This window comes from Lepisosteus oculatus, chromosome 18 (genome assembly GCF_040954835.1).
Source record: "Lepisosteus oculatus isolate fLepOcu1 chromosome 18, fLepOcu1.hap2, whole genome shotgun sequence".
Classification (NCBI taxonomy): Eukaryota; Metazoa; Chordata; class Actinopteri; order Semionotiformes; family Lepisosteidae; genus Lepisosteus; species Lepisosteus oculatus.
Genome location: NC_090713.1, coordinates 16,074,768 through 16,093,223, shown reverse-complemented (window position 1 = coordinate 16,093,223; position 18,456 = coordinate 16,074,768). Strand labels below are relative to the sequence as shown.

At 39.9% G+C, this 18,456-nt stretch overlaps 1 protein-coding gene across 1 annotated transcript in view; it reads right to left on the bottom strand.

Moving 5' to 3' along the window:
- LOC102697920 (NACHT, LRR and PYD domains-containing protein 3-like) overlaps positions 1–18,456 on the bottom strand; it is a 158,442-nt gene that overhangs the window by 68,073 nt on the left and 71,913 nt on the right. Inside the window, exon 9 of the mRNA XM_069180090.1 lies at positions 18,247–18,420. Coding sequence (XP_069036191.1) covers positions 18,247–18,420 — 174 coding nt within the window. The remainder of the gene's footprint in view (positions 1–18,246; positions 18,421–18,456) is intronic.

Sequence of the window (18,456 nt, the reverse complement as noted above, 5' to 3'; positions counted from 1 at the left end):
TATAAATACAGGTTTTGATAGTTAATAACCACTTTGTATGTGCAAAAAATGGCTGATTTTTCTTCCTCGTGATCAGCTTAGAATCTCTGTTTATGCTGTAAGGTTTTTACTTCTTAATTAAACGTTTAAAATACACAAATTTCATAAAGACAACACATGTTTCGAATAGAAAAAATCATATTCTGTTGTCTTCCTGGTATGTAGAACAGATCAGCAGGTCTTTTTCTCCCAAGCAGAGGCTCTGAAAATAGCGTACCACCCACTTCTCTCCGTCAGAGAGAGGGAGGAAGCGCTGAGCTCTTTATTGCACAATGGCCGTTCTGCATCTGCATTCATAACTTAGTGCTTAAAATTAAACAACGTAAATGTAAATCATTTTCTTTGACTTCTAAGTCCCTTAATTATCATTAAGCACAGGTTTCTCACCACTTAGACTACTTTTTGATACCATCAGTAGACAAAGCAGGAACTTGTTGTACTTTCTAATGACATTACACGTGGAAAGATACAGATTTTAATTGTCTTTTATTTTGTTATACATTTTAGAAAAGTTTCATCTATACATGCACCACAAAACTATTCTCGATTGTATTTCTTAATGCTATGTTACATTTAGTTCATTGTTTTGAATACATCTAATTTAGAAAGTTAGGTGTTAGCATAAACTATTCGTAATCAATAATATTAAATTTAGCACTGTAATAAATTGTTGCCCTTTTCCCCGTATATTGTAATACCATATTTTTATTGTTCAAATATGCATTAAATCTGACTATCAGAAAATAAGTTAAATACAAAATTAAAGAAAAATAGGGCAAAATATCATTCAAAATATTTTGCTAACAATGGTAATTGTTTGTAAAAATAAAATGTATTAACTTAGGAATAGGATGGCAAAGTTGTTAGTATGTTTTTTTCATAAATACAACAGAACCAGATGTCTCAGTGGCTTTCAAAATTAAATTATGCATGCATACCTCTGAACTAGAATTATAACTAAGCGATCCACACATTTCTAATGGTGGCCAAGTGGTTAGCGTTGCTATCTTACAGCAGTGGGGTCCTAGGTTCAATTCCTGCCATTCTGGGTTCTGTGTTTTTTCTCCATATGTGTGATATGATTTCCTCTCGCACTCCAAAATATGGCTGGGTTAATGGGTAGGTGGGTATGGGTATGGGTAGGTTAATTGGCTTATGGGAAAACTGGCCCTTATGCGTGTGTGTTTGTGTCTGTCTGTCCTGTGATGGACTGGCACTATGTCCAGGGTGTATTCTGCCTTGTGTCCGTTGTGCACTGGGATAGGCTCCAAATCCTCTGTACTGGATAAAGAGATTAGAAAATGAATGGAAGTAAAGGCACTGTGTGGATGGAACTATACACAGTGTTAGAAACCCACTATGAGATGGCAGCATCTCACTGAGGATAAATGATTTTATAGTGCTGGCTTAAGGAAACAGCCTTTCCACCTCTCTTGCACATCAGTATCCATACCTAGTTAGTTATTTAAACAAATTGCCTCTAAATATAAACATCTTAAGATGCTGGCTCTGTGGATCAGCATCAGCTATGTTTGCCCAAGCCTTCATTTCATGTGCATCCAACACACAATTCAATGCTAGCAACTACACAAAATGTAAAATACAATCCTCATTTCAGGATCTACAGTATGTAAACATACAGTACAGTCTGTTAACTTCATCATCTTCCTCTGCAGTCTATAACATATCCTGTCATTTTGTCAAAAGTATGCCTAACCCCATTAGGAAGTGTTCTTGTTATCATTGTATTCCTCAACTTTCCCAAAATTATCTTTTTCCTACCTATATCAGTAGTCTTACATCCTGCAATAACTCAGCCAACACTTGAATCCCTAAAAACTGCTTGTGTTAATTTGTTTAAATCACAAATATCATATGTAAATACCAGCCATGTAGTACTCTGCATTTGGAATAATAGTTTCTTTTAAAGGAAACTAGACAAATCAAGAAAGGCATTTTTTCTAGAATTAATAAATGCACATCCAGTTCACTGGGGTAATAAACTCCACACTGAACAATTTCCAATATGTTCAGAATTGGACAGCCAGAATCCTGATCGGGATGCATTACGCCTGTCTTCAAGTCCTTGCACTGGCTTCCTATCAGGTTTCAAGTTTCGAGTCAACTTCAAAATCCTCAATCCGTCTGACTCTGGTCTTCTAGCTGTCCTCGAGAACATCTACACTCTGTGGATAACAGGACCTTCTCTAGCTGCACCCTAAAGCTCTGAATTTGTATTCCCAGTGATATCAAAGTCACCTCCCCTGAGTGCATTTAAATTTAACCTCAAAACCTCTCTTTTCAGAAGACATAGTGTCTGTATCTGCTTCATGTTCTAATTTTGGTAGCACTTCTAACTGCTTGTCTTTCTTATACAGTATGTATTTACTTTGTAATCTGTGGTCCTTATAACTGTTTTTACATCTACTGTATTGCTTTGAGATGCCACTTTTAAAGGTACTATATAAAATAAAGCTTTTTATTATTGTTATAGAGAAACATGATCAGTTTTTCCCTGGTTCAGAAAACAATATACTAGTTTGTCACTCTTCTCACACCCTCTTTGCTAAATGGCTTTTCATACTAATCTGATCAATCTAACTGCCTATTTTCTGTGATTTCTATATCCTGCTAGATATATAATTATTCTGAAAATATTCTTCTTGAAATGACTCATTTCTAAATTCCTGTTTTCACTGTTAACTTCTTGCAGCAACTCTGCAACAAAATATAAACTTCATCCTGCTACCAACATTGAACAAAAACATCTTTAGATTTCTGAGTTTATGTCTTTATTTAGTGGTTTCATTATTGACAAAGGATAAACTTTCCTGGAAAAATGTATTTTACGTGTTGCAAAAAACTGACTTGCTTTAACAAAATATATTTACAAATCCGTTCACGTGCTCCATTTCTAAAACGTTTTGCTCATGTGCACCTCTAGCACTTTAACATCCTTAATTTTCATTTGCCTTAATTTAAAAAATATCGTTTGCCCAGCCTAAGAGGGGGGTTTGCTCCCATTGACAGCTGACACTCCTCCATACACTTAAGTGAAAAATTAATAATGCCAATTTATAAGTCATTTTTACAATTTGTTAATAATAAAAATGTTAAGTTCTCTAAAGCTTTCTCAGTCAAGTATGATAATTCACACAGGGAGCTGTGTAAGCATGCGCAGGCAGCAAAAGATCAGCTAAACAGGGAAGAAACACTTTCAGAGAAAACAGTGTTTCAGGTGTGAAGAATACAGATCACCAATTCAATTTCAACTTAAACCTGTCCCCACACACCCTGCCCCCACTGCAATTAGAATATACACAAGCCACTGAAAGCATCACAGTACTGTAGATGATCAGGTGTTTCGCAGACATAAGCATAATACATAATTCAGGTTTTTTTAACTTACACCTGGAGTGCACCAGATATTAGATCTTGTTTATATTAAAGTTATATCACTGGGCAGTGATGGACTGTGCACTATTTTGTCAGAAACCTTCTAATCTGCTTAACAACTGTAGATTTCATGATTTTATTTCTGTAAGGAATTCGTGTTAAGTTTACAAAATTAAAGTAAAATAAAAATAAAAGGAACAAGTAATAGGTTTATTCCATGCTGAAAAGAGAAGAGAGAAAACACAATGTTTCGGCTGCAAAGCCTTTTTTAGGTGTTAATGTCTTCAGCTCAAAATGAAATGCTTGGAGTTTGTAATATAGGGTGCTCTGAACGAGTTAAACTTTGATGCAGGACAAATAAATGTATTTCCCACAAGCTATACTCGTTCTCTTCGATGCAGTGCAGTTAAAAAAATATCTCTGATACAGTTCCTAAATTAATATCATTTATGACCATCAAACACTTTATGCTCCTCTTCTTTTTATGCTCAGCTATTAAAATTTCCCTTTAGTTTCCCTACCGGCCATGTAGTACAGGGCATTGTGGAATAATAGTTTATTTTAAAGGGAACATAGAGAAACTAGGAACTAGAGAAATCTTTGTTTATGCTCTGTTTCACTTTTTTTCTTTCTCACCCACTGCGATTCGTACAGAAGGGTTAAAAAGAAAGTCAGACAGGCAGGGGAGAGGGTGAGTTGTGAAATTGTTAACTGTCCTGGATAAAGCGGTTAGAAAATAGGTGGATTTACACCCGTGAAAAGCGTTCCAATTTTAATGCGATACGGAATATATTATTCATAATAAATGATCTTGTACGGTCTGTAAACTGAAAATGTATGAAGAAGACACGTTGCGTATCGCCTCTTTCTACATTTGGAAGAACTTTCCAATGTTAATGCGACACTGAAGATATTATTAATAACCTTTTAAATCTTTTAAAACAGACCATAAGAAAACAGGATTCACTTTTTTAACATATTTAATATTCAAATATTAAGGTTGATAGGGACAGAAGGAGCACATAAAAACGTTTCTGAAATAACCACATGTAAGTCTTTGATCCTTAAAATGTTTAGGGAGAAAGTGGAATACTAGTGTTTTATTTTTCTTTAAAATGCCAATACCAGCCACCTTCCCTGAGTGCATTTAAATCTAACCTCAAAACCTTTCATTTCAGAAGTCGTATTGTCTGTATCTGCTTCATTTTCTAATTTTGGTAGCACTTCTAACTGCTTGTCTTTCTTATATGTATTTACTTTGTATTTTTTCTTTAAAATTCCAATACCAGCCATATACAGTTCGTAACGTAGGGATTTCTATATTAATGTCTTTATTTAGTGGTTACATTAGTGACAAAGGCTAAAATTTTAGCTTTGGTAACACGGAAGCCGTATGGCATACATGTTTGTAATGACAAAATAGTATCGATAATATTTATTGTCAGTAATGATATCAGTAGAAGTTTGAAATTGTTCGTTGTTTTTAATAAATGTCTTGGCTTCGAACATGTTGTGATATTTAGAAATATAAAAAACGTCAATATAGTGTCCATAATATTTGCTATTTTAGTTTTTCAAAGAAATGTTTATTTGTTAAAAGAAAACTCATGGTGATAGGTGGGTTTGAACACTCAACCCCAGGCATATAAGTCAGTCACTTAAGCCATCATGCCACAAACACAATCACATGAAAACAAAGCACTGGAACAGCCATACACATATCGATAGTCTTATACTACAGTTTGTGCTACAGTATGTAAGAAAACCGGCTCAGGGACGCCAAATATGTAACTGTAGTGGCTCTCTGAAGGCACCAGTTTATTAATTGTAGCAGTAAATCACAAAGTTGATTGTTTTGATGGCTTTAGAGTCCAACCATGCGACATAACTCAAACAATGCACACACACAGGTACTAATACACGAGGATACATTTATTAATACATAGAATATGCATATAAAACCTAACAGATCTTATCAGGGTTATCAGAATACAAAAGGTATATATTCAGTCAGTTACGAAGTGTTACACATATCAAGAGGACATACGTTCAGTATATCATTCATTTAGACCGTTTCATAAATGAACTTGGTTATAACTTCTACATTAGATACTCAAAACAAGTACATAACTCTTAGGAATTAAATTGATATCAACTGGTTGGGATAACAATTGAATTCTCGAGCAGTAATGCAGTGAAGTTGAATACTCATCCAATCTCTGGGGATTCAGATCTCCTGCGGGCACAAAGAAACAGTTGCAGGCTTGTTGCTGTCCAATCCGCGCTCTCTGGTTCGGTGCCAGGCTGTGCTGTGTGGCTTGCGACGGTGCGCTGCTGATGCTCACTGACCGGCTAGTTAGTGTTGGCTTTAACTAGCAAAGTTTGTGCACAGGAGAAAAGATGACTGTGGGTCCCAGCAAGTCAGGAAGAGGACCGGTTCGTTCCTGATGAAGAGCTAGTTCTGAATAGTGATTCAGCTGTCCACAGTTCCGACCTGTTCACAAGGCCTGCTGCTGGTTACTCTCTGGAAACCTCCACTCTAGACTCTTAGAACAAAGGAAAGTTCTGGCACTCGGACACACTGGCCGTTCCGTGGTTGTCCGGGCTGAGTCTCAGGATGGTCAGGAGGCGCGCTGCGAGAATGTCCTGCCCTTGGGAGCCTTCTGCTCCTGGGCCGTCCTGCCCTGGAATTCTCCTTTGAATTCCCTTTAGAAAAGTCTCAGAATTCTCCACTGAATCTTACTGAATCTCTGAATCTCTCAGGCTCTCTGTGTTGCCTGTTTTTACCTGGAGGAACTTCAGCTCATTGATTGGCTGAAAGTTCCATGGGCATCAGAGTCCCACGTGGGTTACTCGGCCCTACCAGTCCCTGATTGGTTGATCAAGGTGAGATATGAGTCACTTACTCCTGACACTTAGTAATGCAGTCCAGATGTCCATCTGGCACTCCCTCGACAGACAGGCACCAATGGATGACCATTGATCATGATAGCCAGGCTTAGCTAAGTGCACCCCCCTTTGGGAGCTGTCCTTATCAAAGGAACCCTAAATCAGCCTGCATGAATAGTTTCTCTGTGGCTGCACCACAGAGATGAACAGAGAGATGAGGCCTAATTTGGGAAAGCTCAGAAACACTTAATTCTTTCTTATTAATAAGCCTCGCCGCTACATATCCCCCCTTTTTGAAGGTCACGAGGTCCCGAGGCATTGTTGCCTTCAAAACAAAACAGAGTTAAGTGATGTCCCTTGCCATTAGAACATTAATCTTAAATGTCCACATTACTCCTCGAGAATTCATACCGGAACCAGCATTGGATACAAACAGGATGAATAACATCTGGAGTATGTATAAACACGGTAGGAGACATTATCTCAGTCTAGGAATTACACATCAGGAAGTTCACTGTCAATATCTGATACCTCTGTAGTAGATATTTGGGGAGAAGTCACTTCCTTTCTTTTGACATGCTACCTTTGACTCATTCGTGCTACCCGGAGTACATCTTGATGTAAGAGTACATCATTCAGAGTACACTGTCAGTCATGATCCAGCTACCCGGCAGTAGTGTTACAATAACAACGGTTCCTATTCCCAGCCCCCCGACAAACCACAACACCTGTGTTGGGTATCTGCTAGGGTGATTTGGAGGTTCGTTCCATTAAAGCAAACTAACTACCTGTACCTCTTCAGGGCTTACTGTTTCTTGGATTTCTATCCAATTCAATAGTGTGGCACCTGAAGGCATCCATGACCTCAAGTTTGGTCTTATGTTGTCTGGTTCTAGACAGTACAGTGTTAAGTTCAAGCTGTACTAAGGCCTCCTCGGGAACTTGCAGGAAAACTATTTGGTTAGGTAGCTGCATTGTGGTAGCTGTATCATGCCTGTCACAAGTCATAGTGACAGTTAAATGTGGTGTGCTTACCAGCCATTTACTTCCAACCTGCTCTTCATGGGGTTCATTAACCTCCCTCTGCTCGTTAGTAGCTTTACACCCTTCACTGGTGAATCGTTTAGACACAGCCAATGGATAGCTTTGGTAGTCATACCCATCTCAAGATTTGGAACCGAATTCAATCTTGGATTGCCTTCTGGGTGAGCTATGAGCGATGGGGTTAATGTCACATACTCCTCTACTGAGAAGAGTGGAATCAAGTGTGTTGGGATTTGTGCCATGTTTAGACTGGCTACAGTGGCACTAAGGTCCCTTAACAGGTCTTGTGTCAACATTCTGGCCTGTTGCACACAAGCATAAACCCACTGTATAACACCAACAATCATGTCCACTGGTTGGGGAATAAGGTTTAACCCTGTTGCATAGAAAGTTGCCTGTAGGGTTTTCCCTAGGCTTTCCAACTTTTGCTGCTGTTGATACAGTCTGTCACTACCCTCTGGCATCTCTGACACCTGCCTTCTTGGGGCAGTCAGGGTGAGAGTGCTAGTAGCACACAAACCTACCAGAAAAAGCAAACGTGCAACAGTGGCAGCAGCAATCAGTCCTCCCAAAAGTCTTTTCGGGTGGCTGATCCCAGTCATCTCCTTCTGAGTGACTGTTGCCTTTCTAAGCTGGCGCAGCGTGTACATGGTGTCTTTCTCAGTATGCCATGTGGCATCTTGGGCACCAACATCCTGGAAATCTGGGGAGATCTGACGCAGCTGCTGATGCTGCTCCTCCTTTTCCAGGGCATCTGCTTTTTCGATTTGTTCATGCCTGTGCTCTAGGAACCCTGCAGGGGGCGGTGCAGCGGTGGAGCATGCCTGACCGTCGGCTGCGTGGTCATCTGGAGCACCTGAGTGATCTGGGATTGTTACCCCATTCTCACTGTTCAGGTCCACCCTGCACACTTCCTGATTCAGGAATCCCTCTATCAGCATGTTTACAATCGTTCGCTGGGGGTAGGTGTAGGACACCTGCTCGCTCCCCCCTTCCCTCGCTAGGGCTTCAGGGAGCTGCCCCAGCAGTGGGATAGCTAGTTCACTGTCTTTGAACTTACTATCACTCACCAGGCCCATGTCAGTGCAGGCGGGGATTCTGACACCCCTCTTTGCAATGTCCTGCACTGCACTGTTGGTCAGATTCAGACTGACAGACTGAGCTGGTGGCTGTAAGAAAACCGGCTCGGCTTTCATTCCCTGTCCCTTCTGGGGCACTGGGTGTGTTGGCAACCCTACCGTTGAGGCAGGAACAATCAGGTCAGTCTCACTCACTACCTGGTAGTTGTGAGAAATAATGTTGCCTGACTGCAGGTTCCCTGGGTCACAGCAGAGGGAATCGGCATCTGGGCATCAGGTGTGTCCACAGCGCAGTAGTCTCAGCGTCCAGCTGGACCTCCTGTCTAACCTGTGAATGTTGCACCAGGGGCACCTGGCGGTGGCCCTGTGACAGCTGCTCAAGCAGATCCTCACTAATAGAGGACCTCTCAGGGCTAAGGGTGAGGGCTACATCACCAACCTGCTCTCCTGCCATCTGGATCCCTTCCACCACTGCGGGGTGGTGGTCCTGACCCCTCTTGGGTGCCAGGGTGCACAGGGAAAGCTCCTTTTCATCACCAGGTGGGGAGATCTGCTCCTCTTTAGGGATGTAAAAGGTGTGTGCTTTACCTGGTGGATCAGGCGGCTGCTCGGAGCACCGCTCCTGTGGCATGGAGGCTGTTGGGACCTTAGCCGGGACACGACTTCCCTGTATATTCGGGGAACAAGAAAATATTTTTATTTCTTGTCCAGAGGGAACAGAAGGAATCTCCACATAGGCTTCTGTGTTCGGTGGGCACTGTGTGAGCACAGTCTGCCTCTTGGCCCCCCTTTCCTTCTGTACAGAAGGCTTAGGAGCCTTGACCTGTTTCCACACCTTGCCTTTCTGGTGATCCACCAAAGGTTCCTCTCTGAGTCGCATGCCCTTTTCTTTTTCTACCCGTTTGAGCTTGCAGTGTGACATCAAACACCTTTCAACCTCAGTGTCAATCAGTGTCTCACTGTGTAAGACATCTCCCATGGCAGCCTTGAGGTAAAAGCTTCCTGCTTTTCCTCTGTGTTTTACTGCCTGCTCTGTGACTTCAGGGGTGGAGTCAGCACTCGCCTGGGAGTGGCTGACCTTATCCAGGCAGGAACCCTCCCGCTCAATCAGATAGACTGAGGGAGGGAGAGGGGGCGGGTCTCCGCCTCCTCCAGTGGAGAGTATAAGCTCATTCACGCTTCCGGCAGCCTTGGGGAGCGGTTGTCCCTGTCCTAATAAAGCTTGTTCAAGCCTGGCCAGGCGGGCGGCTACTGAATCTTTTTGTTCAGCTTTTTCTAGTCCTTTCCCTCCCCCGGTGTTCTCATGGCACTTAGGACGCTGGGTGCGGTCCTGTGTGCATGCTTTGGAACGGGGCTTAGCCAGCTCAGGAGCCTGTGCTCCTTCAAGCAGGGGGGAATTAACCCTGCTGGCTCTGACAGCGAACACAGTCACTTTAACAGCTCTTTGCTGAGAGCGACTTTGGACATCATACTCCCAGGCTTTCTGCACGAATCTCTTAATATCAGTCATTTTCATGGTCTGTGCATCTGTATGCATTAAGATCATCTTTCTGACTGATGGGTGGATATTCACAATGAATAAACCCTTGAAATGTGTGTTCTCTTCGCAACCCTCATCATTTCGCCCTGCAAAATAAGTTCGTCTAAGTCTCTCGTAATATTCGCGAGGGGACTCTGCTCTCTCGTGCTTAATGTTAAGGGCGGCGGCTATCGCAGCAGTTGGGTCAATAAACGCACTGTAATCTTCGATAAGTGCTTGACACAGCTGCTCAAAATCATTACAGACTTCTTTCATCTGCCTAGCCATCCACTCATTTTCCTGACCAGAAACACTTTCTCCTGTTCTGTGGCGTTTGGCAGGTACTGCAGGGTATACCTGAGGTCTTGAATATAACTCTCGATATTATTCTCTGACACTGCGGGGTCAAATCTCTCTATGTCCTTCGCTAGCTCTCTCAGAGAATGGAGATTTAGTCTCCTAGCTTCTCCGCTGACGGAGATATGGAAGAGATCGTGGTCAGACCTGTCGCTGCTAGAGAGAGTGCTTAATAGCGACTCGAATTCAGACCTTTTAGCAACCATCGTTAAACTTAAAGTGTATTACTTTTAAGTACGAAATCACAGTTTTACCACAGAAAACCACAAGATCAAGTATGCAATCAACCCGGTAGATCGCAAAAGATCACAAAACAATCAAGCACTGCTTAAAGAGCAAGGGGAACTTTTTTCCTTTCGGCTTTCAGCACACTGTATTGTCGTGTATGAAACCCGCGGCGTTTTATATGAATTATTCCGGTTGGTTGACTCATTTCAGTCTTGCCACGCCCACCCAGGGACGCCAAATATGTAAGAAAACCGGCTCAGGGACGTCAAATATGTAACTGTAGTGGGTCTCTGAAGGCACCAGTTCTGTAGGGTTTGGGCATTTTCTGAGACAATTATTAATTGTAGCAGTAAATCACAAAGTTGATTCTTTTGATGGCTTTAGAGTCCAACCATGCGACATAACTCAAACAACGCACACACAGGTACTAATACACGAGGATACATTTATTAATACATAGAATATGCATATAAACCTAACAGATCTTATCGAGAGGGTTATCAGAATAGAAAAGATATATATTCAGTCAGTTACGAAGTGTTACACATATCAAGAGGACATACGTTCAGTATATCATTCATTTAGACCGTTTCATAAATGAACTTGGTTATAACTTCTACATTAGATACTCAAAACAAGTACATAACTCTTAGGAATTAAATTGATATCAACTGGTTGGGATAACAATTGAATTCTCGAGCTGTAATGCATTGAAGTTGAATACTCATCCAATCTCTGGGGATTCAGATCTCCTGCGGGCACAAAGAAACAGTTGCAGGCTTGTTGCTGTCCAATCCGCGCTCTCTGGCTCCGTGCCAGGCTGTGCTGTGCAGCTTGCGACGGTGCGCTGCTGATGCTCACTGTTGGCTTTAACTAGCAAAGTTTGTGCACAGGAGAAAAGATGACTGTGGGTCCCAGCAAGTCAGGAAGAGGACCGGTTCATTCCTGATAAAGAGATAGTTCTGAATAGTGATTCAGCTGTCCACAGTTCCAACCTGTTCACGAGGCCTACTGCTGGTTACTCTCTGGCAACCTCCACTCTAGACTCTTAGAACAAAGGAAAGTTCTGGCACTCGGACACACTGGCCGTTCCGTGGTTGTCCGGGCTGAGTCTCAGGATGGTCAGGAGGCGCGCTGCGAGAATGTCCTGCCCTTGGGAGCCTTCTGCTCCTGGGCCGTCCTGCCCTGGAATTCTCCTTTGAATTCCCTTTAGAAAAGTCTCAGAATTCTCCACTGAATCTTACTGAATCTCTGAATCTCTCAGGCTCTCTGTGTTGCCTGTTTTTACCTGGAGGAACTTCAGCTCGTTGATTGGCTGAAAGTTCCATGGGCATCAGAGTCCCACGTGGGTTACTCGGCCCTACCAGTCCCTGATTGGTTGATCAAGGTGAGATATGAGTCACTTACTCCTGACACTTAGGAATGCAGTCCAGATGTCCATCTGGCACTCCCTAGACAGATAGGCGCCAATGGATGACCATTGATCATGATAGCCAGGCTTAGCTAAGTGCATCCCCCTTTGGGAGCTGTCCTTATCAAAGGAACCCTAAATCAGCCTGCATGAATAGTTTCTCTGTGGCTGCACCACAGAGATGAACAGAGAGATGAGGCCTAATTTGGGAAAGCTCAGAAACACTTAATTCTTTCTTATTAATAAGCCTCGCCGCTACAAGTACATTTCTGTAGCTACGCAATTTCTGTAGCTACGCAATTCCATATTATATTCCCTATTAATCCCTATTCTAAAAGTATGCTTTTGTTTACTCCGATAACGAGCGTATTTACAGAAAAGGTTAAAACACTATCAGTTTTCACAAAGTATATAAACTTAATATGGTCAGAAGGAGCACGTAAAAATGTTTCCGAAATAACCACATGTAAGACTCTGATGCTTAAAATGTTTAGGGAGAAAGTGGAATACCCGCCATATACAGTTTACATAATATGTTTATGTTCCTAAATTAATATTGTTTATGATCATAAGATGCATTATGCTCCTCTTCTTTTTGTGCTCAGCTACTAAAATTTCCCTTTAGTTGTAAAATTCCATATAAATATTTAATACCAAGCAGATTAAAACATACACAGTACAGAGATTAAATGATTAAATCTTTTCAATACCGACCAATGCACCACACGTGCCCCTGTCAGTCATTTTGGCCAGCCAATCACATACCATAGTACGCTGCGTGCGTGCGGTACGGGTTTGTACCATGCATATTGAATGGCTTCATCTGTTTTACTGTATATACTTCGGAAAAAGTAATAATGTTTTAACCTTTTCTGCGAATACTTAAGCTTGTTATCGCAGTAAAAAAACGCATACTCTTTAGAATTTGCTTACTAAGTAATATAATATGGAATCGCGTATCAAAAAAAAATAAAAAAAAAATAATAGCGATATGGTTGTATTCATATACTGTAGCTCAAATCCTGCCAAACAAAAAATTTGACACAAGAACAGTCTTTTTGGACAATGTGAGGCTCTGGCGAAATTGCTCTGTAAACTAAAGAGTTATAGAGAAGATTTTCTCTCCCAGCCTCAGCGGCAAACAGCAGATAATTGTTTTCTTCCTTGATTAGCTGATCTGCCTGCTGCTATTAAAAAGTTGGGCGTGATTTTTTAGCAGCAGACAGATTAGGCAAAAAACAAGCTGTTAACAGGCTGTTTCTTGTTCTTCCTAAGATTGTCGATGCAGTGGGGGACATTCAGGAATGTGATTTCACAGATGCTTTTGTTCTGTCTTGCATTGTCAGATTGTGAATAAATAAAAGCATTTTTAAAATAAATATAAGGAAATCAGCAATCAAATGACCTTTTTTCCGAAACACTTGTATTTTCATACTGTAGTTTGAGTCTTTGTGTAAGCTGTAAATTCTTTTTACTTCTTAATTAAACTTTTGAAACACTTTCCGCGCATTCCGTACAGAAATAAAATCATGTTTTCTACAGGTGTTGAGCAGATTAGCAGGTTGCTGACAAAATAGCGCACCGTCCCCCACTGTGCAGTATAAGTTTAAACGGACAGGAAAAGGAGCATTTTCAGAGAGCAATTACATTATGTTTATGCAGAATAAGTTATTAGATTTATGAGCAATCTAATTTCTTATTCGTTTAAACAGTGACATTTCAGCTGCATACTCAGGTGAGCCTGAAAGTGCTACATTATTAATAACGTCTTCTGTGTTGCATTAACATTGAAATGTTCTTTTTAACAAGTGTAAAGAGAGGCGATGGGCATTTAGGTAGATTGCCAGGGAAAAGGATTTGTAAATATATTTTGTTAAAGCAAGTCATTTTTTTGCAAAACATAAAAGACATTATTTCCAAGAAAGTTTAGCCTTTGTCACTAATGAAACCACTAAATTGGTTAAAATGGGAACAGGTGAGGCAGGCAGAGATAAGGGGGAGGCATCTTCCCACCTCTATGACTAAAGAAAGTGTCAAAGAGAAATGTCTTGAGTGATATACAGAGCCGAAAACGTTTGGTGCGGTCTTCTCTGCTTTAAAGGTACACTCCTTGTGGATGAATTTTCACCTCAAACGTTTGCCCACCAGCTAACCAGCTAATGTACTTGCAAGAATAGCGTTTACAAACATAAAAAAAAACAAGCTTTATACTGTTATACTACACAGTGTATTAAAACACACTATGGTCACTACACTGCCCACTAAACCTCTATCCCACACTTTCACGGGGGCAAGGTCACGTAGCTGATTCACAGCTGGATACTAATTTTTCTGGTAAAAATTCAGATATTTTTCATCATATTTTGAAAAATTAACCATCTCAGTATTTCTGCATAATTAAAATATTTATGATGAAGGTGAAAGGTTGTGTACGTTTGTAAAACTGAGCAATCTTGCTTTTATAAAATATACCAACTTTTTCACATTTAATGCTTAACATGCTGTAGTACAGTTTACAATGATTAAAAGTCTAAACAGTATACAACTTACATTCTTATCTCTATTAATATAACTATCAAGTGGTATAAAATAAATACAACTTTTTTGTATAGATGACACTTTTCTCAAATTTATTAAAAAAATAAAAATGATTCCAATCTAATTTTTCCATTAGGAAAAACATTACGCTCCTGCTGTGTTTAACGATGGTATGAAAAATAAATTTAAATGGTGAGAAAGCTGTGCTTAAAGTTACCTAAGGGACTTAAAAGACAAAGATAACGATTTACAATGCATTGTCAGATTGTGAATCAATAAAGGCATTTAATTAAACATGCGTTTGCGATTTTAATCAAAATGGGGGTAAATAAAGCACATGGCTAACCTGATACAGACATTTCCAAAGAAACTGTACTACTTTGATAATTTGAGCTATAGTATATGAATATAATTATATCGTTATTAATTTCTTTAGATAAGCAATTCCATATTATATTCCCTATTAATCAAATTCTAAAAAGTATGCGTGTTTTTACTGTGATAACGAGCATATTCACAGAAAATGTTCAAACACTATAATTTTCTACAATGTATATAAACTTAATATAGTCAGAACAGGCACATAAAAACATTTCCAAAATAATCACATGTAAGACTTTGATACTTAAAATGTTTATGAATACTGGTGTGTATTTTTTATTTAAACTACCAATACCAGCCATATACAGCTTACATAATATGTTTATGTTCCTAAATTAATACCGTTTATGTGCATGTAAAAGGCATGGTGAATCACAGATTTTCAAAACGTAATTTGTATGATTGGAAATGAATACGTGACCAGAAGTGCTTTGGTGTTACTTTTTGTCAATTAAAAAATAAAGTATTTTCGTTTACAAAGACGGTTACAAAGAAAGTGGACCACGGTTATACATTGAGTTTACAGCTTATCCAAGGTCATTCATTATTAATACTATTAGTAATATCTTCCGTAAAGACTTTGATGCATAAAATATTTCTGCATAATTAAAATATTTATGATGCAGGTGGAAGGTTGTGTACTTTTGTCCAACTGAGTAATCTTGCTTTTATAAAATATACAAAAGTTTTAATGTTTAATGATTAACATGCTGTAATACACAGTTTAAAATTATTAAAAAATGTTTTAAATCTTATTAAAAGTATACAACTTAACAACTTAAATTCTTAATTGGAAAAAGACTGTCCTTCAGCAGTGATCAGGATTCGAAACCGTTTTCTGGTGACAGCTCAAATGCTGTATATAAGACATAAAGCTTTATTAGCTCCACCTGGCAGTTTTACAAGGTGATTCCTTGTTTTACCGCAGTGTACTCCGTGCATTTTAAATGGCTGCATCCCTATATACAGTATGTGTAAAAAAGATGGTCAAAGTGGGAAATATTGCATGTCTAGATGTCTAATATGTCATGTTAGTATGTAATGAGATGTTAACAAAGAAACCACACACAACAACTTGTATAAAATTACGTAGCAGTTTTTTTATCTTTCTATATGCCCTCCTTCTTTCTCGTTTTGTACTTCCTAGGTGTTCATTTTTTTCATGCATGTGAAAAAGCAAATGTTGTGTCTCGGCATTAGCACATAAAAAAAACAAAAATCACCAGTGTTCACTTACCACAGTTCTGTTAATTTACAGTTGGGATCCCTCAGAGCTGCAGACAACAGTTTCACTCCTGAATCCCCCAGGTTATTGCGACTCAGAAAGAGATCTCTCAGACTGGAGTGTTGAGACTGAACAACAGAGGCCAGATCTTCACAACATCTCTCTGTTAGTTCACAGCGCTCCATCCTGCAGACAAAAAGACAGGAGCACAGCTGAACATCTGCAGAGCTCATCCAAATCATTGTTTTCATCATTTAGATCCTACATTAGTAGTAACCTCCAAGAAGCAGTGCAGACAGAATCTGCCATTATTCTGACATGAAGCAAAACTTAAAAAAATTGAAATTAATTTCTCCCTTGCTCTTGGGAAAGATTGGGACAACAAGAATGAATGTACTTCCAGTATTTCTGTCTTCCTCCTTGTATCTGTCTTATGCCCCTCAATGACCATTTCTAAAACATCTGTCTATTTTATGTGGTTGAAAGTCAGGGTGCCATGCTATTTTTCTCAACCCTCAAAACAACTATTCCTTTCTTGAGTTTTTTTTTCAATACACACTATTTTCTAAGTGATTAATGTATTTAAATTGCAGAGTTTAATTATTTTCATAATGCTTTGAGTTATACTATGTGTAAAATATAATGTTTTAAGTGAGATGAATACCTCTTCACCATTTTGCTGGGGAGCGGTAACTCAGGTTGTTGAAGCTTTAAGCTGAGCTGCACAGAAGTTAGACTGTAGATCTGGGAGAGTTTGAGTGCTGTAGGTTTTACCTGAGGTTTTCTTCCCTCCCAAATAAATCTAGACTGAAGTTTGCCCTGAAATTTGACTTTATCTGTCATTACAGGGATATGTTTATACTGTCAGCTAATCGACAAAGTGGTAGTGCAGCATTTGAACACCATCAACATCACTTTTAATAAACAATTATCCAATTCAGGGTCACAGTTATCCAGAGCCTGTCCCAGGAAGCATTAAACACAAGGCAGGATTGAATCCTGGACAGGATGCCAGTCTATCAAAGAGCACACACTCATACTAGTGCCAGCTTTCCCAGAAGTCTATTAACCTGCCAGCATGTTTGTGGACTGTGGGATAAAACTGGGACGCCACACAAACATGGAGAGAACATACAAACTCCACACAGATAGCAACCCAGGTCTGGATTTGAACCCAGGGCCCCAGTGTGATATCTCCTGCACTGAGCTGATGGAAGCAGTAACCTGGAGACTGAATCCAGGTGCGGGCTCTGCTGGAAGCAAGCAGGGGAGGCAGGAGAAAGTGAAACTAGAGACGCGATCGAAATGGAAGGGTTGAGCTGAGAGGAACTGATTAAAGCACCAGGTAGAGTCTGAAGGAGAGTCGTTTAACATGCAAGGTTCAGAGCACAGGGGTCAGTGCAAGACGTGGTCAAACAGGCAAGGTCAAAGCACAGAGAGAAAGGAGAAAACACTGGGGAAATTCAAAGCTGAGAAGAATTAAATGAGACTAAAATAAGAGATAAACATATTGATAGTTTGCATACCTAACTCACTTCCACAGCTACATCCTTTCGGATGTATATAGAATATTAGAAAAGTAGGAATATAAGAGTTAAGAGTAAGATACAAATTAGAAATTTGGGTTGGCCCAGTCTTCAAAATCTTGAAGAAATATACAACAATCCTTAGGAGTCCTTTTTCTTCTGGGACAAACACCAGATGAGCTGCCTTCAGAGGCAGAAAGATACTTCTTTAGAACTGTCAGAACTGCAGCCATGAAATAAATCACTAGAAACTGATTAAAGCTGGACTGACCTTGTGTTCAAATGAAGAAGGACTCTATGAATGAAACCTCATGAAGATTATCACCCACAGTATTCTAAACCAAAAACTACATATATATGTGTGTGTAAAAAAGATGGGCAAAATAGGAGATTGCATATTGAATCTCTCAGTAATGAGATATTAACAAATAACAATAGTCACAAACAAGAACTTGTATAAAACTGCATAGCAGTTTTTTGTCTTTGTATATGCCCGGCTTCTTTTTAATTTTGTAATTCCTAGGTGTAGATGCATGTGAAAAAGCCGATATTCTGTGTCTCAGCATACCTAAATAAAACAATAAAAAACAAAGAAATCACCAGTGTTCACTTACTCCAGTGTTGTTAATTTACAGTAGGGATTCCTCAGAGCTGCAGACAACAGTTTCACTCCTGAATCCCCAAGGTTATTCTCACTCAGATCCAGCTCTCTCAGACTGGAGTGTTGAGACTGAAGAACAGAGGCCAGATCTTCACAACATCTCTCTGTTAGTTTACAGCTCCCCATCCTGCAGACAAAAAGACAGGAGCACAGCTGAACATCT